A 22035-nucleotide genomic window follows, 5' to 3' on the forward strand; every position below is an offset into this window, starting at 1 on the left:
TAATTGGAAAACTTCAAGAGTTTTACACCGAGTTCAAAAGGGGAGATTTGCCTGGCTAGTTAGATCTTAAAAAACTAGAACCTAAGTTTTTTGGAACAAGTTCACCTCTACGAAGAAAGTCAGGATCAGTGGTTCGAACCAGGGGTGTGCGGCAAACTTCAAAAATTGCCGTGGTCGTTATACTCGATGAATCGCAATATTTTTTAGAGCTCAAAAAGTGCCAAAATTAATGAAAAAAACTAAGTTCACTGGTTTTCGTTTGATTTTTGCCTAATGCGCTTATCGACTTGTTGAATAAAAAAGAAATATACGCGATGCTATGCTTTCTGTCATTAAGTTTCTGATCGAAACCATTAGTTTTGGACAACATTGTTAGTAAAAAAAAAATTTTGCTGCCTGCTCACTAGTAAATAGCTCTCCCTGCTATCACTTTTGGCTCTGAGGCTCGGCCTTTCACAAAGTACCTGCTGAAATTGCCAGAGTGAACCGTGGAGCCCTAGTCATAACAATGAACGCTTCCGGACGGAGCTTACAGCTACTCAGGCAAAAAAACTCCTGTCGAGCCTTGCCAAAATAATTCTTGTCCGTGACAAGAGTCGACAGGAGTCGGCAAGAGTTAGACTCTTTGCAGACTTGGCAGAAGTTTCACTTTCAGCAGGAGTGTGACTTTTGGCAGAAGTCCGTGTACCTTGGCAAGATTTTGCCATTTTCGGTAGAGTTTTATGTCTGAAAATTAGTATTGACCAGCCAAGCAAAGCACCGAAAAACTTGGAAAGCTGTGATCCGCTCCAAGAACGAATCGACCAAGTATTGTTTGTAGTTTAATGTTAGAATTGCACTTCATTATCTATTTGCCTTGTGGTACACGTTTAACAGTTGACATTTTCATATTGTTGACCACTTTATATTTTACTCGTACTCCAGCGCTTTTCTGTGAGTTCTGCTCTAAAGAATACAACTTGCGGACTTTGCTTTTCGGGTTTCGTGCTTACTTAATTCTTGAAAAAAAGTTTATCAAGCTAGAAAAAAATAGTTATACTTGCGAACATGTTTACCGAACGGATAATTGAGAGTTGGAAAAGATTAATTAAAGGTGCAATGTTAGAAATACTTTTTAATGGAACGTAACTCATGTTTGGAACTCGAGTTATATTCTTCTTGCTCATTGTTATATTTACATCGTTGATCTTCTGTCTCTCAAGTTTCTGTACACAGTCGAAACTGCTGCTCGGTCTCCGCCTCTCTTAAAACTACAAAAACGCACAAATTATAACACAGGATGATATTTCTTATAACTATCCTAACAAGAAATGGCCACACGTCGCACCGCCTCGGTTGATCTTGAAAACTGCACGGGATCCTATTTCCGTCTTCAGGTCCTTCATCAATACACAAATGAGGGTACCGACGATTCCGGTCTGTTAGATTTCAAGCCAGGCGAGAGGAAGCGAGTTTTCGACAGCGTTCAGTATTATACCGGCTTTTTCACCACCGGCTGTGACAATTGGAAAGTGGACGGGTTTTCTCTGAAAGAAGTTTCGTCTGGTACAGCCATAATGAAGATTGAAGGAAAGATGTTCATCGAAGGATTGCCCTATAAGTCCGGACATGGATTTGGTGCGCAGTGGAAGAAGCACACTCTGAGAGCCGAGGACAGAGATACAACCACTCTGATCAAGGTTTTCCCGAAAGAAGTGCATTTTATTTCGCCAAGTGGAGTGTCGACAACTGGTTTCTATACTATTGGTCAAAATATTCTTGGACTCGGTATTGGAATTTAGTGGATCTTTCACTTTTTTTGGATTCTGTTCATTTAAAAATTTTTATTTACAAATAAACCATATTTTTTTTCTTCGTTGGAAATTTAATCAATAAATAGCGTTGATTTGATATCATACCAATTTCTACAAACATCAAATATTTCCAATATTGCCCTTGAGGGCTCAGATTCTGTACAGAATTGCTCTCTGCCATTACAGTTTCCATCTGAAATTTTTCTTCAAATGTAATCTTTAAAAATACGATCAAAGAATCTACGTGAAAGCAATAAAACCATAAAATTTCCATTAAACGTTAAAAATTCGTTCCTTTCCATCCTTCTTATCACAAGTTAACAATTCCTAGTCAACAAGTTTATGACTGCCTTCGGAGAGTCACTATTCTTCCCATTCGCCATGCGAACCGTCCTTATATTCTTACTACCTTTAGTGGCAGCTGTGTCGGCTCAAAGATGTCTTGATAATGGAGACAACCTGATCAGCGGGATGTTCGTAACTTAGGCTGGAAATTCTAGAAAATAGTCTTAATTCCAGATGCTACAAGATGGTGAATCTTCAGCTCTCGTACAATGATGCTCTTGACTGGTGTCACTACAAAAATCCGGTAGTGCAATCAAATTTGGCAACGATCCCTGATCCGTCTACAGCGAATTTTTTAGCATGTAAGCAGACTTCCCGTTTTGCATCCTTTCATTTTACAAACGCATATCTATGAAAAAAGTCAACATGTAAAAGCCAATGCTCAACTCCAAGCCTATAGAAAACCGAGTTGTAAATATTTTATCATTTTTTGATAAGACCAAAGACAAGCGAGAAATTCGCGGTAAAAATTTGAAAATGAGACACTACAAAGTACAAGACCAGTACGGTAACAATGAAATACTAAAATGTTTAGCCTACGCCCGTACAGCCTTCGGAGTCGACTCTGGACAATTTTGGATTGGGTTGCGCCGAAATTCCTCTGGCGGAATCCCCTGGTGGTGGGACGACGGATCCTCGTTGAGATGGACAAATTTTGGTACCCAATTGAGTCATGACTATGTCGCTCAGAGCATAGTCAACGCGAAATGGAACACGTTTTTGGGCACCGAAAAGAACTTTTTCGTGTGTAGCTACAATCCGAACTTTATAACCACAGAGTACCCGACTACTACAGGTTTTTTTGTGGTACTAAGAAGGGTCTGACTAAATTTACGAGTTTTCAGATGACACGTCGTGCCAACCAGAAAGCCCGGTAACTCTGTTATTCGCCTACTCGAATGATTTGGATCCAGATGTTTTGGAATCCACCTGGGGAGCTACAGACTTTGGAGAGTATCCTAATTTTGCGGCTTATGCAACAGTGCGTTTCGATCTGAGAGTTGCAGAGGATATTGCGTATCACACGACCATTGAGTTAGTTTAATGTAGGCGTTGTAGGTACCTTAGTATAACATTCCAGAAGTGCCAACACATACATCACCTCACACCCACCTGATCCAACGTTGGGATTTACTAGCACCTCTGTTGGAAGTGACTCGCTAAGTATTGTTGAGGTAATTCAAGTGATCTTGGGAGGCGGGATAGCTCAGTCGGTAGTGGTTAGCAATTTGGAGGTCACGAGTTCAAGCCCGGTCTCTAGGTTCACCCAGGCTCTATTGGGAAGTGGAGCAGACCACAGTCCCCGGCTAGGATGTGGCTTACATTATAGCCCAGTTGGAGCACCACCGGGCAGTGTGCCTGAATCCTAGATCCGCAGTGCATAGCACTTGAAGAACGGATCGTCCTTTAATCTTTTAATCCTAGTAGAGAAAGTTCATTTAAACTTTCAGAATTTCTATAAGAATCAGCAATTGTCGGTGTGCGGTTCTGTGGTCCTGCTCCTCTCAAAACGGAATCCAAATGAGACCGAAATTTCTCAAATCGTGTCCCTTGTCCGCCGCCATCATGGACTGGTTCATGCCATTATGTCAGTTAATCCGTCCGGAGGGTCACAGCCAAAAGCGCTGTACAATTTGGTTTCGAAGACAAATGGAGTGGCGGCTTTCGAGCAAGACTCGGAGTTCTCTGATGTAAGTTGTTGGGAAAAGTGTTAATAATTTCAAATTGTTCAAAATTTTAGTTCATTCTTCATTTGCCAATGTTCTTGACTCCGTACCCGCTCTATTGTGCAAATCCAAAAGTCTCCGGCACCAACTCCACAGAGCTTCCGCCGTTGTCTGTTTCCAGTGAAGACAGTTATTATACTATCATGGTTGTTCAAGATCATTGTATGTTTATTTCTGATCTGTTTAACAAGATGTGTCCTTGCCAAAAAAAATAGTAGTTTCCTATAAGCTTGATCTGACCGAGCATTTTACAATTACGGCGCACCCGAGTACCCGAGTTCAAAAATGCGGTATTACCTCTTTTTATCAATCTTTTATCAATCACTTTCAGATCCATCGGACAGTTTTCAATCTAGCCAGCTCAAGTGGTGGCCCTCAGGACAACAACCCTTCGGGTTCTCACTTACTAAATCGGATGTACTTATGAGCACTCAAAGTGAACATATTGAAAAACTTTAATTTTTTTAGCTGATCGGAAACGATGCAAACACCTGGATAACTCTGGAAGCTACCTCATACAACATGACACTAGACTACTCCTACGCAACGACAGTCCCGCAAGCCATCCAGATCAGAATTTTCAGTGGAAGGTAAGGGTTTTAGGAATACCTTGTTTGCTGCCAAAACTAACTATCCGGATAGCAAAGCCAACGGCGGCAGACACGTGGTGTCAGAGTGGGTCATTTCGGCTTGATCTACGTATTTCTACAAAAAAATGCGGGAGAAGAGACGCAGAGTTCTCAACTGATTTCGCATGGTTAAGAACGCGTCACTTTTTTTTGGGAAAAAAATTCCCGCATTTTTTGTAGATCAAACCGTAATAAGACAGCCTGGCACCATGTGGGTAGAATCTAGGATTTGTAAACGTATGTCAGGATTCTCCATTACTGGTTGATCTAAAAAAAAAGCGGGAACTTTTTGCTCAGGAAAATGTGACGTCAGCACGCTCTTAACCGTGCGAAATCAGTTGAGAACTCTGCGTCTCTTCTCCCGCAATTCTTGTAGATCAAACCGAAATGGAAATGCCATAGCGGCCTGCGCGCCTGACCATTTAATAAAGCCGCTTCCATTCTGACCGCTGTGATCAGACTTCAATACTCTTCAATTTCAGCCCACTGGACTATTGGCTACCGTACTGCGACTAGACTGGACTATAATTACTTTGATTGTCTAAATTTCACACTTCATTTGCTTTTCTCTGTTGAAATAAATATGACTTTTCCTCTTCCCACTACTTAAAAACGGCTTAAAACTGCCATAACTTCTTATCAGTGTTACATTCTCTATTTTCATTCCAAATTCACACACTATTTCTCAATACTTCAGTTGTTCCAAATGAAAATACTTCCGTTTGTTCTCATAGCCATTGCCAGCGCCGCAAAACAATGCTATGACAGTGAAGATCGGCTGATCAGTGGGATGTATGTCTTGGCAAAGTGTGCACTTTATGACGTCATATATTCAGGTGCTACAAACTGGTAAATCAACAGCTCTCCTATGACGATGCACTTAACTGGTGTCACTACAGCAACCCTGTGGCTCAATCCTACTTGGCAATGGTGGCGGATCAAACTACGGCTAGCTTTTTGGCATGTGAGTGTTTTTAGGGACTCTCTGGTTTTTTTCCATTCATATATAATATTTTATTTTATTTTATTTTTTAGCCTACGCCCGCACCACGTTCAACATCAACGAGGGAAAATTCTGGATCGGCTTGTCCCGAAAGTCATCCACTAGTCCTTGGTCATGGGACAACGGAATTCCCCTGCAATGGACAAATTTCGCGGCACCTCTGGGACAAAACTACGTAGCGCAGAGCATGGTCAACACAAAATGGAGCACGTACACGGGCACTGACAAGAATTTCTTTGCGTGCAGCTATGACCCAGATGGTGTTCTTGCGACGACTACACAGGAAGTTCCAACGACTACAGGTGCTGCATAAATAGGTACATATTTATGACTCCATCTTGTAGTAGATCTAACGTTGTATTACGAAATATATAATTATTTTACATTGTTTTATTACATTTCAAATCAAAATAAAATGTTCAAATATCTATGATACTAAAACTTAGAAAATGTATGAAGTAGTCGAACCGGTGGAATATGGGGAAGTTGATGAATCAGTTGGGTAGGAAGAAGTCGAAGAATCGGTTGGATAAGGAGATGCAGAGGAATCGGTTGGTCCATAGGTGTTGGTAGTAGAGTCGGTGGAATAAGGAGTTGCCGAGGAGCCATAACCAGCAGTAGAAGAGTCAGTAGCGTAAGTAGAGTATGGTGCGTAAGTTGAAGATGAGGCGTCAGTTGAATAAGTTGGTGTAGTTGAAGCGGCTGAAAAGATTTAGTATGTATGTATATATTGAATTGAAATCCAGATCACACTGAAAGATGATAATTTTTGCCAGATGGTTCTCGCCACGCGGACAACGAGTTATGTACATTAACTCGTGCCAATCTGTGGGTCGCTAAAAATGGTGTGATAGCTAACACAAGTTACAGCACAAGTTACAGTAGCTTGTCGCTCTTGTGGCAAGACCCATGCGCGCAAGACATGACGAAATTTTTCATGTTTACATACGTCTACGTAATACGACATATATATAGCTTAACTACAAGACAACCCAAAAAACTTACGATTGACATTATTTGGATTATAGCTGCAAGCAAACACCAGCTTTTGCTGGCCAGCCAAAGTTCTCCATTTTCCATTGATAACGCTTTCCGCCACAATATTATTGTCTTTCGGGAAGTTTAGGTCAAAATTGCTCCAATACATTACGGATCCATCATCCCATGTGAATCTGGAGCTGGATGAAGCTCGGCTCAAACCGATCCAGAACAGGGAGTCGCTGGTTCCGGTTTTTGTGCGGATAGTGGCTGGAAATATTAATGAATTTGTGTTTTTAGATGCAGCATGTTGTGTCTAGTTTTGTTTAAAACATGGGTTTGAGTAAGCTTTCGTTGCAAAAAAATCCATGTCAAGTTCTCGAATTATGCTGCTCAAATCAAGCCACTTTCGATATAAAAACCATGCGTCGCGGCTCCCCCAAACTCACACGCCAAAAAGTTGGCCTGAAGTGTAGTATGAACAACCGCCAGGCTTGTCGAGATTCCGTGGCAATATCCGACAGCATCTTGGTAGCTCAACTGTTGATTCACAACTACATAGCACCTATAACATCAATTTTTAATTTAACATTATTGTAAAGTCACTTACAAGTCTCCAATGCTATTGTCACCTGAAGCACATTGGGAATGTACCGAAGTGGTTAATAATAGCGGGAGTGCAATAGAAAACCAATGTAGGGTCATCTGAAAAAGTTTAAAATTTTGGTGTGATACAGTTAGAAGGGAGGCAGAGAGGAGGTAGGTAGGCATGAGATATTAAGACAGCAATGCGGCAGGTGGAACTAATAGTAAGACCTTTAGGTACGAATCAGGCAGGTAAAAGTCAGGCATGCAATATAAAGCAACAAGGCAGACACCAGGTAGGCAGGCAGACAAGAAGGCAGGAAGGCATACATCAGGCAGCCATGAAGCAGTCAAAAGTGGAAGTATGCAACAGGCATGCAGAAAGGCTCGACACAGGCAGATAAGCGTACGCCAGGCAGGCATGAGATGCAGTCAAGAAAAATGCAGAAATGAAGTAGGTAGGCATTATGTAGGCAGGCATTCTGTATGTCAGTATAGAATATAGGCACATGCACCTGAAGTTATTGTTTAAAATTGAATAGGAAATTTGTCAATGTTTCAAACTATTTATTAACTTTAGACTGTATCATAACCTTTTTTTTTTGAAATTTAAATGTTAAACTGGGAATTAATGATGTGTTATTTTAGTGATAAGCAGATTATAGAGTTCAATGACATTTTGACTTCAAAAGCATGTATCATAACTATTTTCAGTGATATCAGAAAAGTTTTAACTGCAAAAATCGCTTGCCTACTGTGTATTTTAAACTTACTTTGTTCAAAACAAATTACGTTTTTTTTTAATTGATGAACTCAAAATTGCAAATTACAACGCACTGTCAAATTAAAAAATATCCAAAGCAAACGGTATGAAAAGTGTTTAAAATCGTGGCATCACTGTACTACAAAACACTAATATTATTTGAGTCCTTATCAGAACGAAAATGTCAGGTTTATTACAGTTTTATGGTGTACACTTCTAACATTATTAAATTGACATTTGAATTGTTTGCAAAAGTTGGAGTTATTCATTTGATTTTGTACTGTGAATTCTCATAACTAGAGCTTTGAATTGACACCCATGTTACCTAAAAGCGATGAACTTTTAAGTTGATATTGCTTATTCCATTGAAATTTGGAATGATAGCCTAGCGGCGCGGTCGCGTCGCGGTCACTGCTTTTAGAATATGGTTTTAGTGGATTTCCACGTGGTGCAAAACTGACTCATGGTTTGATCTACAAAAAATGCGGGAATTTTTCGCTCAAAAATATGTGACGTCAGCACGTTTTTAAGCATACAAAATCAGTTGAGAACTCTGCGTCTCTTCTCCCGCATTTTTTGTAGATCTTCGTAGATCAAGCCGAAATGAGACACTTTGAAACCACGTGGATTTCCGTTATGTGTTAACTAACAAGTTAAACTAAAAAATTAAAATCAGCTTCGAATTTTCTTCCATATTGCCCCGATTTTAATTTATTTCAGCTTACAGTCGCGCGGCGCGGTCGCGTCGCGGTTATTACAGTTATTATAGTTGAATGAAAGTTTGAGTGAATTTTTGTTGTTTGTAAGCAAACAGGTTGAAATTCCGAACTAAAAAAGTTTTGAAATGATATATCCGTGCGGCGCGGTCGCGTCGTGGTCAATTCTCTTCAAATAGTCTCACTTTGATTTCTCTGCCAAACATCCATAAATTCTGAATTCCGAGCCGCGCGGTGCAGTTGCGTCGCGGTTCTCCACCCACGCCCTTCCCCACCCTTCTGAGCCGTTTTGTCATCATCAACCCATGAAATGTCATCAAAATTTCCATCTTATCATCATAATTTTCTGTATTTTAACGACTCCGAGTTTCATGATTCTCATTATTTTTTCAACTTTTCCAATTTCTGATCTAAATTTTCCAATTCCAGCATGAAATTCTTGCTCTATGTGGCAGCCATCATCGGCTTGGCCAGCGGTGCGTGTTTTGACAATGGTGACAAGGAAATCCAGGGAATGTGCTTCAAACTTGTGCCGCAGATGCTTACATATCAGGATGCTCGGGATTGGTGTCACTATAAGAATCCGGTGACGTCATCAAACTTGGCCTATGTCCCGAATCAGTTTACCGCAAACTTCTTGGCATGTAAGTTGGAAATTTTGGTATGGAAATTATGGAACTATTATAGATTTGCTGAAAAGAAAATTGACACTTTTAGAACAATTTAAATTTTTTGACTGGATTTCTGTAATTACATTAATAACATAGGAAAACGTTTTAATTAACTAAAACTGTTGTCAGTTTTAATTTGAATTTTGGCAAATTTTTTGGTGGATTTTTAGGTCCGAAAAATTGCTCAAAAAACGGCTTTTTGAATAATTAATTTTAATAATTAGATGGGTTTAAAAAAATTTCGGAAACAACTTCAAAACAAATGTACACCATTTTTTGCTCCCAGAATATTTTTAATTTCTGAATACTATTAAAACTTTAACCTTGTTTTCCGCAAAAAAAAATTCTAAAAATGTCGGAATTTTCAAAAATTCAAAATGTTTGCTTACTTCTAATTTAAGCAACTTAAATTTTTCAAAAAATGCATTTTTGTTAGTGTAGACTCCTTGATACTTATCAGGGCGGTGCTCTTCAAAATACTATACAAGACAGTTCCTTGAAATATTTTATCATTGTTTTAGGGAACTTTTAACCGTTTATTCAAAGATCCACACTGAAAAACCATCATCTCAAGGCAAGTTCAAAACTCCAAAAATGAGAATTCCAAAGAAAAAACTCGCAATATTGTCAGTTCCAGAAGTCGTTGATGGTGGGACGGTTGTTGTGACCCTGAAATAAATAAAAAAATTTCAGATTAAAAAAACCAAAAACATTTAGTTGCTCACACTGGGCGATTGTAAAGGCACATATGAGCGATCGGCACAGCTGGTATGAGATCTGTGTACATACAATCACTCTTGATGCACGCAATTCCAGTTTCTCCTGTTCTACTTGTAATCTCATGCTGAAATACGAATTTGAGCTTGAGCTTTGCTCATTTTACGGCAACTAACATTAACCAACTTTGACTCGAAAAATCGAATTCCTCGCTGTTTTTCCAATTCATCGCACGACATTTTCAATATTTCAGCCTCGAGTTCGGCGTCGAAATTCTGGAAAAAACATAGGCGGTGCGTTGCGGTCGCGTTATTGTCAAATTATTTTACCATCCAAGTATAAGCGTCGAGTTTAGCTTTGCTTTGCATCAAATTATTGGCTCGTTTTAAAAATTCAAACTGTTCGTCCTCAGTAAGTTTCGTCGGTCCGCCAAATGCACATTGAGCTGGAAATTTGCAATTGTTGAAGTACAAAAAAAAGTTAATACCTATGAAAAGCAGCAGAGTGAAACGGAAGAACATCTTCATGTTGTGAATCAAAATATCGATTTTTCAAACTGACCAGTTATTTTTTCAACAACAAAAAACCGACACGACATGAATTTTGGGAGATCACGTTTTTAAAATCATTTTTGAACAAGAAGCAAAACAATTAAGTGTCTCTTTTTTGAAATTTGATTTTTAAAGTAGTCTGTAGTTGTAGTTTGTAGGATCTCTTTAGAGACTATAGCTGTAGTTTATAGTCTCTAGTTCTAGTTTCAAGTCTGAAATTGTAGACTATCACAAGAAAATTCAAAAACTACTCAGAAAATGCTTCACATGAGGTATAGAGTAGGAAGTAGTTTAGTAAAATTTGATTTTTCGCTTTTGAAGAGGTATTGGGTTGGAAGTTGGTTGGTGGATATAGTCAAGGTACTGTAGGATAACTGTAGTTTGGGACATTTTGAGTTTTCAGGATTTGAAGAGATATTGTTGCAGTTTGGTGGAGAATAATGCCAAAGTACTGTAGAGGTACTGTAGGGTTACTGTAGGATTGTTGTAGGGTTACTGTAGATTGGGAAAATTGAATTTTCAGCTTTTGAGGAGGTATTGGGTTGGAAGCTGGCTTGTTGATTTAGTCAGGGGACTGTAGAGGTACTGTAGGATTGCTGTAGGGTTACTGTAGAATGGGAAAATTGAATTTTCAGCTTTTGAGAAGGTATTATTTGAGAAGTTATTATATTTAATCAGGAACATTTTGCAATTTTGAAGAAATTTCAAAGTTTGTATAATTTTCTGAAATCCAGATAATTTTTCCTGTATTATGGTTTAGCTACAATCTCTTGGTAAAAATGCAACTTAATTGACTATCAAAATAGCCATACATTCACATAAAAAATTTTTTAGATAAAATAATACCTAAAAAATTTGCAAAAATCGAGTTTTTACATCGATTTCCGCGTAAAATCTACTGCAAATATTTTTATTTTTTTATTTTTTAGCTCGAAAATTAAAATTTTCTAGTAAAAAAAACCAATTCAAAAATTTCCGGAATGCTTTCTAAACTTACCACTCTTTTTCCAGCCTACGCCCGCAGTGCCTTCGGTTCAAATGACGGATACTTCTGGATAGGTCTGAGCCGCACCTCCTCCAACTCCCCATTCACATGGGACAACGGACAACCATTAGGCTACACAAACTTTGGTACCCAACTCGGACAAAATTATATCGCCGAGAGTATCGTAAACACTAAATGGAATGCTTTTGGTGCCAGTGACAAGAACTTCTTCGTCTGCAGTTATGATCCTGCGGCACCGCCGACCTTCTCCCCACTCCCTACTCGGATGCCAGAGACCACTATGATGCCAATGCCCACTACCACAGGTTAGTTTGAATAGGTCAAGTTGGCTGTTAAAAATTTGTATGGGAAATGTGTTGGTTGTGTGCTTCTGGTATGCTGCTGCTGCTGCTGCTGCTGCTCAAGGAAATCTGGGTGAGTTTGGTTTCAGATTTATTGATTTTTGCTGTTGATGTCATATGTAGTATACAGTAAAAAGGTAATTATCATCTAAAATCGTCTAAGTTTTATATTATAAAATTCAGATCCTGAGTTTCGACTGAGTTTTGGAGTTATGCAGTTTTGGAGCTTTTAAAGGAATCCTTATCTTTGCGATTAATAAACGTTTTACCTTTTTTTATTACTATTTTTGCAACAGAGAGCATCGACTTACAATTAGTCGGAAACCTGAAATCGTGTCTCAGGTCCCCGTCGCTGGAAAAAAATACACTTTGGCGGTGCCAATAAAGCAAAAACCCCAAAAATTTGGTCTGAAAAACAATTCTGAAAAGTTAATTTTTCGCTGATAAACGTAGTTTTTTTGTCCAATGGAAAAAAATGTGCAAAGATTTTTTAAAAATTGAATGTTCTGTAAAAAGTGAGTTTTTCCTAAAATCAAGCTCAATGAAATTGTGTGAAAATAGCGCATTTCTCAATAATTTTATTGTACCGTAAAATGTCTTCCTTGAATTTTTGGCTCAGTCCCTAAAAATTGGAAATAGCACGAATAACATAGATATTTTTTCGTAATTGTAATAGTATTCGTAAGTATAAGTAGGCTAATTTTTAGACTCCGATTTGCCTGAAATTTTGTCGAAAATTGAATAAATTTACTGATTTCGCTCAGTGAGCTCGGCAATTTTTTTGAAATTGGAATTTTCACCACAAATTGAATTTTTTTTTGTCAATTTTGAACAAAACTATTGATTTTGCTGCTCGAAAAATTTAAATTTCAGTTATTTTGAACATTATTTGGTTCGACCCACACGGACGTTATTCAACAATGGAATGCTCGCAAATAATCCCGTAATTTTGGTGCTCCTAAAAATAAATAATTTTGTCATTTTTCGGGGTTTAGTTAGCACGGCATATTTTCCAAATTTGCCAATACACACCTGGTGCCAACGAAGCCATAGAATTTTCTCTGGTCAAAAATTGCTTTTATTGTTGTTGTTTGCGTACTTTTGTTGACCTTCGAGTCCGCAAACACTTTGAGAGACGCAGACACATAAACAAAAAATTGTTGCATCGAAAAAAGTAAATATCAACAAAGTGAACTCTATTTAATTCAAATCAATGTTTCATTTAGCCTCTCTGATTTGTAGTGGATGTGAAGACGGAGAAACTAATCAGTTTTATGGTATGTTAAAGTTTTTAAATTGGCGCAAAATTCAAATATTCAAAAACTTTTGAATTCATACATTTTACCGCCGAATAAAAAAAATAGAATTATATGATTTTTTGGCGCCAGTTTTCAGATTTTTAATTTTTTAATTTTACCGGCATTTTTATAAGTTTTTGAAAACTATAATTTAAAAAAGGTATTTGAAAGTAAATTTAAAAAATTTAAAAAATTTTAGCAAAAAAAACCAAGATGTGAACATAACCTATTTTTTTATACCCAACTTGTATTGTTTTATAAATTTAAGGGTTATCAGGAGCAGTAAAAATAAATTAACGAAAAAAAAGTTTCGAAAAACAAAAAATTTCGGAAAAAAAGTATTTCTGAACTAGAAACGTTCAAAAAAGTTTCGAAAAAAATTTGGGAAAAAAAATCGCAGCTCTTTAACCACAGCTCACTGAAACCCTCAATTTGAGTAATAATCATGACCTAGTAGCTCAAAGTTGATATTTTTCGGGTCCCGCCACGAAAACTTTTTGAGATTTTAAAAGCATAACTGCCTAGTTTTGAAAGCTGGTGATCGGTTTTTTTTTTTGAAAAAAAAGTTTTATTTCCAGATAACCTCGAAAAACGTCAGTGCTATTGTAGTTGCCAACATTCTCTGTGCACGCAATGCTTCAACAAATACAAAAATTGCCCAATTTGTGCAAAACCTCTCGTTCGAACCGAAAACTATGCAGCCAGACAAATTTATGAGCAATTTAAGGAAAATCCGATGATTGTGTTCAACAAGTGGTGGTGTTCTATTCAAAATGTACAGTACTTTAGGTTTTTTGTGGATTTTTTTTTTGGAATTATTCCAATTTTCAGACAGATGCTCCTGAAATGTGCCCGTCGTGTCATGTGGACCGGCGGAAATTTCATTGGTGTATTGAATGTGAGATGAAATTGGAAAATAGTGAAGCAAAGTTTAGAAGAGCAAGAATATGTGAGTAAAATTTTGCAAAAAAAAAAAACTGAATTTTGAATTTCGCGCCGAAAATTTAAAAAAAAAATAAATAAAAAATAATGGTTTTAAAAATTGTGGATTTAAATTTAAAGACCCGGCAAATTTTTCCATTAAATTTTCGAAAAAAAAAATTCGCAGCAAAATTCACATTTCACTCAAAAACCCCCGGTAAAATTATATATTTTTAAGTTTAAATCATTTGAAAAGAAAATTTAGCGGAAATTTCAAATTTCATTCTGAAAAAAAAAATTTATCGAGTTGATTTGTCAATTTTGACTCAAAAATAGAAAAATTCAATTTAAAAAAACCTATCTGTTGAAATTTTTGAAAAATTTAAATTTTGTCTGAAAAAAAACCGCCAAAAATGTTTTAAATAAATTAAATTAAAACTTTCCGCCAATATTTTTTGAATAAATTTAATTTGAATTTTCCGTTACTATCTTTTTCAGTTCCACGTACCGACTTGCAAAAACAGCTGTGCAAAATCTCTGGCGTACGATTCGGCTTCGCAATTTTTGCCAGCCGAGTGATTTGTTCGGACTGTGTTCTTCAGGACCACGACGGACATCATATTGTATCCGTAAAAAATTTATATGCTGCAATGATGAATGATAAAAGCATTACTGGAAGCGCGACTCAGGTGGCTACTCAATTCCTATGGTCAGAAATTGCGGAGAGAAGTGGGAAATGTTTGCTGCGAACGATGAGATTGAAGAGAGCCTGCCTGAAGCTATTCTGGACTGCACGGGCTCCAAGCTACAATATATTTTCGGTCGACCAGTCAAAATTCTTCGAGCCATTGGTCCAAATGTCAGACGACTATATCGACAGAGTTCGGAAAAACGTTGAACACCAATTTGTTTGTGCGAATTCGCCTTGGAAGAATTGCAATTGCACACAAATAATGAGGAAAATGCAAGAACTAGCCTTGAAAAATCAGATTGAAAAGCGATATGTAGAAATTGTAAGTGAACTGGAGCTTCAGGAGATCACAGAATGCCCACTCAAAATGGAACGGGTTCAGGATTTGTTGGATAAGTCGAATAAGGTAGTTTTGATTCAGGAAAAGTGTCTTTCAAACTAGATAGATTCAAGGGCAATTTTGGAAAAGTTACAAGAAAATTTTGTTAGATTACTTTTTGAACAAAGTTTCTAGGACGATTTTAAAACAAGTTATGCTAATTTGAAACAATAAACATGAGAGTTTGTGGACGATGGGGAGAGTGCAGAGAGGCAGAGTGTCTGCACTCTCCCCTTTGCCACACTCTCCTGCGTTGCTAACTTTAATGTGGGATAACACGCTTCACAATTGAGCTAGAGACGTAGGGATTGATAATTTTAAAAAATACGCCAATTGTTAACATTTTAATTTTTTTTAGTTGAACTGCATTTTTAACTAGGCTTCTAGCTCAATTTTGAAGCGAGTTATGTTCATTTGAAATAATTAATGCGAGAGAGTGTGTGCGAGAAGGAGAGTATAGAGAGGCAGAGTGTTTGCACACTCCCCCTTCGCTACACTATCTCGCATTGCTAATTTCAACATTGTATAACTCGCTTCAAAATTGAGCTAAAGACGTAATTTTAAAACGGTTCTTGACGGGAGGAAATGAGGATTGATTATTTTAAGAAATATACCAACTGTTAATTTCAATTTATGTTTTACATTTTTAACTAGGCTTCTAGCTCAATTTTGAAGCAAGTTATGTTCATTTGAAATAATAAATGCGACAGAGTGTGTGCGAAGGGGAGAGTGCAGGGAGGCAGAGTGTCTGCACTCTCCCCATCGTCACACTCTCTCGCATTGCAAACTTCAAACTAGGGCTTTCATCTCGGCGCCGCTGCGGCGCCGTCGCCGGCCGGTAAGGCACCTCAAACAGCCTCACGCCGCCAAGTGTACAGTGCGGCGCGGAACCCAGAATGTGTCGGCCACTTCCAAATAACCACTTTTCGAATCACGTTGCGCAAAATAGAATTGCAAAACTACGGTATGCAGCCGTAAATCCTCCCTACGCAAACACGGGAGTTCACGCAAAGTTGCAAACTCCTAGCCCACACTCTTTCAAATTGCTAACTCAAAAAAAAATGAGCTAGAAACTTTATTTCAAAACTATTTTAAACTCGAAATTTAGATGTCAAGAATGCAACTACACAAACTTTACACAGTTTTCTGCTGGAATTACTATAGAACGGATACTTATGAACTATTTAGTGAGTTTTTCGTCTCGAAATCTAAAAATTAAAACAAAAAATTCAGACGAAACCGACAGGAAACCATTAATTTGCTCCCAGTGCAAAGTGTCAACTTGTTTCGAGTGTTACAACCGATTATATAACGAGTGCGGGTTTTGCGAATGTTCTATTATGGCTGTAAGTGTACTTGTAATCTTACAAAACGTTTTTTTTTTGATTTTCAGGTATTTCTAAAATATAAAGATGATGTAGAGGCAAGAACCAACCACGAGGCTTTGGAGTTGTTAAAGTTTTATAAAGAAAACTGTATTGAGGTTTTAGAGGAGTGGTGGGCAAGTGACGTGAGTTTAAAACCCAGTTTTTTGCTTCTAAATGTGTGTGTAAAACGAAGTTTCTAGCTCAATTTTGAACCTAGTTATGTTGATTTGAAATAATTAATGCGAGAGAGTGTGTGCGAGGAGGAGAGCATAGAGAGGCAGAGCGTCTGCACTCTCCCCTCGCCACACTTTCTCACATTGCAAACTTCAAACTCGTAAAGCTCGCTTTAAAATTAAGCTAGAGACGTAATTTTAGAACGGTTCTAGAGAGAAGGAAATGAGAATTGATTATTTTGGAAAATGTACAATTTTAGTTTATTTTTTCAGTTGTACTACATTTTTAACTAGGCTTTAACTAGGCACAATTTTGAAGCGAGCTATGTTGATTTGAAATAACTTACGCCAGAGAGTGTGTGCGAGAAGGAGAGCATAGAGAGGCAGAGCGTCTGCACTCTCCCCCTCGCTACACTATCTCGCATTGCTAATTTCAAGTTGTGATAACTCGCTTCAAAATTCAGTTAGAAACATAATTAAAAATGTATTTTGACAAAACGAACTAGGGCTTTCAAATATCACAAATTTTCAGGCATTTCAACTTGGCTTCTGTCTTAGCTGCTCCTCGTACTCGGAAGACCTCGAGATTTGCGTCTACTGTGAGCTTGTTCTTCGGCGAAGTGTACTGAGAACTGACGCTGAATCACCTGACAACTTTAAAAAAGGAATGAAAATCCGTTTTAATTACAAGTGGCTCGGCGGTCTCCCATTGCGATGGCAATGCTCAGACTGTGTAGATCGACTTTTCAAAGAAGATCAGGGTGCCTGGAAGCAAGGATGCAATCATTTCCTCCAACGACGCTCTCCAATAAAAATCACAAAAGAATACGCCGAGCACAATTGCAAAGCGACTGTAATCCGGCTCAAAGAAATCAAAAATTACGGTTTTGCGTTGAAAAGTGCTACTTTTCGTTTAGTCTTCAAGATTCTCAGGGCAGGAATCGAAGAGAAAGGGCACTTTCGGAATGGCATTTCACAAACATATTGGCTCTTGTACTCTAGAATACAATATTTTCTGCGAAATTCTTTAAATGGGAGGAAATCCGTGGAAATGGAAGAGTTGAAGGTTAACATTTCTCGGTTGATTGGAGAATTGAAAGCTCACAGTTATCGGAATGAATAAAAGTGAAGTGAGTTTGTTTTTTAAAAAAAACTTAAAAATATTAGTTTTTATGGTCAAAATGCATTTTGAACGGAACTTCTAGCACCACTTTAAAGGAAGTTACGGCATTTTCAAGTGAGCAGAGCAAGAGTGTGTTGGTGCAGGGGAGAGCGCAGACACTCTGCACACCTCCCCCTCTTCCTTTTCAACACTCTCTCGCATTGGCTACTTCAAATTGGCATAACTCGCTTCAAAATTGAGCTAAAGATCTAATTCAAAAACAATTTTGAAGATGAAAACACGAGCTTTTGATATTTTTAAACAATGCCCTTATATTTGAGCTAACTTATGTGATTTCTGTAATGTACAGCTTTGAAAAATGTTGCTTTTTGTTTTGTACAACATGCATGGAAAGCATAACTATTTTAATTCTAATAAAGAATTTATTGAAAAAATGGAAAATTCACAGAAAAAAGAAGGTTCGATTCATTCCGGATCCCAATCTGATTTCACATTTTCGTCCAGTGTTGGATAAGCGGCACTTGCCACTTTCAGCCCTTTTGCGATTTGTTGCTCTTTTTCGTCGAGTGGAATTTTTCGTGGAGCCTGAAAAATTGAGACTCTTTTGTTCATAGGCATATTTTTTGTCGACAAATTCGGCAAACCGGCACAATGCCGGTTTGCCGAGTTGCCGGAAATTTTCAATTCCAGGAATTTGACGGTTTGTTGATTTGCCGGAAATTTTTTTTCGGCAAATTACCGGTTTGCCGAAAGTCAATTTGCCGGAAGTTTTTAGAGGTTTTTTTTATAAGACGGAAACACTTGAAACAGTGCCTTTTTGATTTTTTTTCCGTATTTTTTTAGATACTTTCATAGAAATTTCCTACTTTTCAAAATAAGTGTAGGAACATTCATAGGATGCATAAAATTTTACCGATTAAAATTGAAATTCTGAAACTTCCAAAACAAATGTGCAAATCTGCAATTTGCCGAAAACCGGCAAACTCGGCAAATCTGCAATTCGCCGACTTGCCAGTCTGCCTGAAATTTTCAATTCCGGCAATTTGCCGATTTGCCAATTTGCCTGAAAATTTTAAATCCGGAAATTTGCCGTTTTGCCTGCATTTTTCAATTCAAGCAATTTGCAGTTTTGCCTGAATTTTTCAATTCCGGCAATTTGCAGTTTTGCCTGAATTTTTCAATTCAAGCAATTTTCCGATTTGCCTGAATTCTTCAATTCCGGCAACTCGCCAATTTGCTTGAATTTTTCAATTCAAGCAATTTGCAGATTTGCCTGTATTTTTCAATTCCGGCAATTTGCCGATTTGCTTGAAAATTTCAATTCGGGCAATTTGCAGTTTTGCCGATATGCCGGAATCCCCTGATATAAGGTATAAACTACTGAAACTAACATCCACTGGACCGTCTTCTTCTCTCCTTTTCCTTGACCCTCGGCTTGGCTTCTTCTTTCTACGTTTCCGATGCTTTTTAGTCTTTCTCCGTTTTTTCTTCTTCATTTTAGTCTTCTTTTCCGAGTCACTAAGCTCTTCGATTAGTTTCAACAACTCTGCTTCCATAGCCTTTGATTTCATCACCTGATCCATTTTTGTCTCATCCTCAGTCGTGTCCAGAGACGTGCTCGTTTTTTTCTTCTTTGATTTGCAGATTATAATAATTGGTAATATCTCTAGAAATCCTGCAATTTATCAAAATTTACATCTTATTAGAACATCCGATTCAAAAGCCTCCAGACGAGCGTAACTTTTTCATTATATATATATATAGTCTTTTTTTAAACAAAATAGGCGCAGAATTTTGGTCCTCCCAGACGTAAATCCGTGAGAAAGTTCCGCCCATATATTGGATATTGTTTTTGCTTTGTTATATACATATATAGAGAATTTTAAAAGAAAACCTCTACATTTACTTTGGAAAATTGAAAAATTACCTCCAAAAAATTGAAGAAGGCATGCCAATATTGTTGAAATTTTTAGAAGCATTTTTAGAAATAAATGTTTATTTCTCAAAATTCACGTTTCCACAACAATTGTTTTCAAAGTTTATTTTAATAGAGTGTCACGGGAATTTTAATATTTTAATTTTAATTTTTGCAAATTATTTTTAAAAACTGAATTTTCAAATTTTGCAAAAAATTTAAACAAAGTGAGATATTTATTTTTGAGTTCTCAGGAGTGACGCCATTTTTTGACATTTTCGCGTTTTTTTTTTCGAAAAAAAAATATTACTTTGAGTTAAATTATCGATTTTTAGGCCAATTTTGAAATTTTAGCAAACTTTTTTCTGTGTTATCAAGTTTTATATACGGAAAAAAAGTCTGAAAAAAGAAAAAAAGAAAGTGATGAGATTAGCCAGAAAACGCGAAAATTTCCAAAATGCCGTCATTCGCGGGAATTCAAAATTGATTATTTCATTTAAAAAATTGAAAAAAAAATCATTAAAAAAGTTGAAAACTCATTGGACTGAATACAAGTGAAGTGAGTTTGTTGAAAATTTTTGCATTGAATAATTTTTGATGAAGAGTATTCACTGAAAAGTATTGTTTTTTATGGTCAAAATGCATTTTGTACGGCATTTCTAGCACCATTTTGAAAGAAGTTACGGCATTTCTCACTCTCACTCTGCCCACCTCCCCCCTCTACTTCTTACACACTCTCTGGCATTGGATACTTCAAATTGGCATAACTCGCTTCAAAATTGAGCTAAAGATCTAATTCAAAAACGATTTTGAAGACGAAAACATGAGATTTCGATTTTTTTAAACGATGCCCTTATATTTGAAATCCCAAAAAAAAAACATTTTTTAATTAGCTGTCTATTATCTGACAATTAAAGAAATGAAAACAATTTAACTCTACATACTCCACCTTTAAAACAGTACAAGTTAAACCGAAATGTTTACATTTTCCCTGCTGATTTCTGACCTTCCCCGCCCTACTTACCACATTGAAGTTTGCAGGTTCGTGCGACTCCAAGAAAAGCTAAAAAAACTTCCCCTTATCTATGACGATGATTCCATGCAAATCCACACCACACCCAACAACCTCAGCTGATAACATTTTTCATATAAACAGGGGAGGTTCGAAGACCTTTGATATATGCCAAAAATAATGTTTCGTCTAGCATTCTCATTGTGTGTTCTGCAGTTGGTCTTTGGTCAATGCACACGGCCTGATGATAAGTATATTGGAGACCTGTAAGAGTTTTCAACTTTCTCTAATAACTCTCAAAACGTCAATTTTCAGGTGCTACTCAATTTCCGCTCAACTCCTAAAGTTTACGGATGCTCAGTCGGCGTGCTACAGCCAAAACCAGAACCTCGCAGTGATTCATACCTCCCTCCAGGCAAACTTTTTGGCTTGTTAGTTTTTCTGAGCACACCTTAAATTCAAGTCACAAGCTTTCAGCAATCGTCCGCACTCAAACCGGCTCACAGAAGTTCTGGATTGGTTTGAGCCGAGCTTCTTCCAGCTCGAGGTTCCAATGGGATGACGGAACCACAATGTATTGGAGTAACTTTGATATGAACTTCCCGAAGGACAATAACTATGTCGCTGAGAGCACGCTGAATGGAAAATGGCAGACGTTGGCTGGACAGAAGGAGCTTCCATATGTCTGTAGTTACGATCCAAAGTACTTTACAGGTAGGGGGAAAAGTTTTGTAGTTTTCAGCTAGTTGCAGATCAGGGGTTTACGGCAAATTTGCCGAGTTTTTAACGTAAAAAATTGATTTTCAGCTGGACCACCGGGATCAACTCCGAACTATGGATCGACTGGCTACCCGGTGTCTTACCCAGTCTCCGGAGCAACAGAATACCCAGCTTCTTCCATGACCGACTCACCAGCTTCTGGAGCTACCGGTTACCCGGCTTCTGGAGCCACAGGTTATCCAGTTTCTGGAGCCACAGGTTATCCTGTCTCTGGGGCTACCGGCTATCCAGCCTCTTCCATGACCGACTCACCGGCTTCTGGAGCTACAGACTATCCAGCCTCTGGAGCCACAGGATATCCAGCCTCGGGAGCCACCGGTTATCCGGCTTCTTCTATGACGGACTCACCGGCTTCTGGAGCTACAGGTTATCCAGCCTCAGGAGCCACAGATTACTCAGCCTCCGGAGCTCCAGTGTCTGCTTCCACTTGATCGTTCTGATAACTGTAATAAATATTATTTGCTACCAATCATTCTATATTTTATGATCAATTTTATGATCAACTTTATGTTCTAGACGTCGCTGCCAACTTTTGTTATCATTAAGCACGG

General features: G+C 37.8%; 9 protein-coding genes and 2 non-coding genes across 14 annotated transcripts; 7 read left to right on the forward strand and 4 right to left on the reverse strand.

Moving 5' to 3' along the window:
• Positions 1–1310: 1310 nt before the first annotated feature.
• pudl-2 (Up-regulated in Daf-2 domain-containing protein) lies at positions 1311–1781 on the forward strand (the record flags this gene model as incomplete). The annotated part of the gene is made up of 1 exon (NM_001038358.5): positions 1311–1781. One exon carries the CDS (start codon positions 1311–1313, stop codon positions 1779–1781), a length of 471 nt encoding a protein of 156 aa, NP_001033447.1.
• A 377-nt stretch (positions 1782–2158) lies between these two features.
• On the forward strand, positions 2159–5218 carry clec-82 (C-type lectin domain-containing protein; the record flags this gene model as incomplete). Of its 2 annotated transcripts, none has more annotated exons than NM_001028336.4 (10): positions 2159–2266; positions 2313–2440; positions 2674–2934; positions 2984–3173; positions 3220–3313; positions 3590–3829; positions 3880–4027; positions 4197–4282; positions 4334–4455; positions 4977–5218. In NM_001028336.4, the coding sequence occupies exons 1-10, from the start codon at positions 2175–2177 to the stop codon at positions 5008–5010; spliced, it is 1395 nt and encodes a 464-aa protein (NP_001023507.1). In that variant the 5' UTR covers positions 2159–2174. The 2 variants fall into 2 exon arrangements, with proteins under 2 accessions (NP_001023507.1, NP_001380093.1); NM_001392272.1 differs by having other exon boundaries at positions 2209–2266; positions 4977–5010.
• On the forward strand, positions 5103–5927 carry Y54G2A.7 (C-type lectin domain-containing protein). Its single transcript, NM_001307327.2, has 3 exons — positions 5103–5286; positions 5331–5458; positions 5530–5927. The coding sequence occupies exons 1-3, from the start codon at positions 5201–5203 to the stop codon at positions 5808–5810; spliced, it is 495 nt and encodes a 164-aa protein (NP_001294256.1). The 5' UTR covers positions 5103–5200; the 3' UTR covers positions 5811–5927.
• On the forward strand, positions 5616–5742 carry Y54G2A.74. The gene has a single exon (NR_101894.1). It is a non-coding gene; the product is annotated as a small nucleolar RNA Y54G2A.74 (small nucleolar RNA).
• On the reverse strand, positions 5873–7180 carry clec-83 (C-type lectin domain-containing protein; the record flags this gene model as incomplete). Its single annotated transcript, NM_067859.11, has 4 exons — positions 5873–6199; positions 6503–6745; positions 6925–7040; positions 7086–7180. 4 exons carry the CDS (start codon positions 7178–7180, stop codon positions 5940–5942), a joined length of 714 nt encoding a protein of 237 aa, NP_500260.3. The 3' UTR covers positions 5873–5939.
• Positions 7181–8968: 1788 nt separating this feature from the next.
• clec-84 (C-type lectin domain-containing protein) lies at positions 8969–12098 on the forward strand. Its single transcript, NM_001444101.1, has 2 exons — positions 8969–9183; positions 11490–12098. Exons 1-2 carry the CDS (start codon positions 8970–8972, stop codon positions 11792–11794), a joined length of 519 nt encoding a protein of 172 aa, NP_001431051.1. The 5' UTR covers position 8969; the 3' UTR covers positions 11795–12098.
• Positions 9698–10477, reverse strand: Y54G2A.15 (SCP domain-containing protein). Its single transcript, NM_067860.3, has 5 exons — positions 10415–10477; positions 10257–10372; positions 10104–10202; positions 9936–10054; positions 9698–9879 (listed from the first exon to the last, which is right to left on the reverse strand). The coding sequence occupies exons 1-5, from the start codon at positions 10452–10454 to the stop codon at positions 9780–9782; spliced, it is 474 nt and encodes a 157-aa protein (NP_500261.1). The 5' UTR covers positions 10455–10477; the 3' UTR covers positions 9698–9779.
• On the reverse strand, positions 10374–10394 carry 21ur-14446. Its single transcript, NR_053003.1, has one exon.
• Positions 12099–12970: 872 nt separating the features above from the next.
• On the forward strand, positions 12971–17777 carry Y54G2A.40 (RING-type domain-containing protein; the record flags this gene model as incomplete). The annotated part of the gene is made up of 8 exons (NM_001356912.4): positions 12971–13102; positions 13702–13898; positions 13955–14072; positions 14543–15141; positions 16223–16301; positions 16348–16460; positions 16508–16624; positions 17187–17777. Exons 1-8 carry the CDS (start codon positions 13039–13041, stop codon positions 17775–17777), a joined length of 1878 nt encoding a protein of 625 aa, NP_001343694.1. The 5' UTR covers positions 12971–13038.
• On the forward strand, positions 17381–21951 carry clec-85 (C-type lectin domain-containing protein; the record flags this gene model as incomplete). Of its 2 annotated transcripts, NM_001383060.2 has the most annotated exons (5): positions 17381–17784; positions 20734–20970; positions 21020–21135; positions 21182–21418; positions 21512–21951. In NM_001383060.2, the coding sequence occupies 4 exons, from the start codon at positions 20885–20887 to the stop codon at positions 21913–21915; spliced, it is 843 nt and encodes a 280-aa protein (NP_001370868.1). The 2 variants fall into 2 exon arrangements, with proteins under 2 accessions (NP_001370868.1, NP_001368197.1); NM_001380115.1 differs by lacking the exons at positions 17381–17784; positions 20734–20970; positions 21020–21135 and having other exon boundaries at positions 21277–21418; positions 21512–21915.
• On the reverse strand, positions 18186–19759 carry Y54G2A.49 (BLVR domain-containing protein; the record flags this gene model as incomplete). Of its 2 annotated transcripts, NM_001307336.2 has the most annotated exons (3): positions 18186–18362; positions 19169–19452; positions 19705–19759. In NM_001307336.2, 3 exons carry the CDS (start codon positions 19754–19756, stop codon positions 18243–18245), a joined length of 456 nt encoding a protein of 151 aa, NP_001294265.1. In that variant the 3' UTR covers positions 18186–18242. The 2 variants fall into 2 exon arrangements, with proteins under 2 accessions (NP_001294265.1, NP_001368088.1); NM_001380114.1 differs by lacking the exon at positions 19705–19759 and having other exon boundaries at positions 19169–19360.
• Positions 21952–22035: the final 84 nt, after the last annotated feature.

This window comes from Caenorhabditis elegans, chromosome IV (assembly GCF_000002985.6).
Source record: "Caenorhabditis elegans chromosome IV".
Lineage (NCBI taxonomy): Eukaryota > Metazoa > Nematoda > Chromadorea > Rhabditida > Rhabditidae > Caenorhabditis > Caenorhabditis elegans.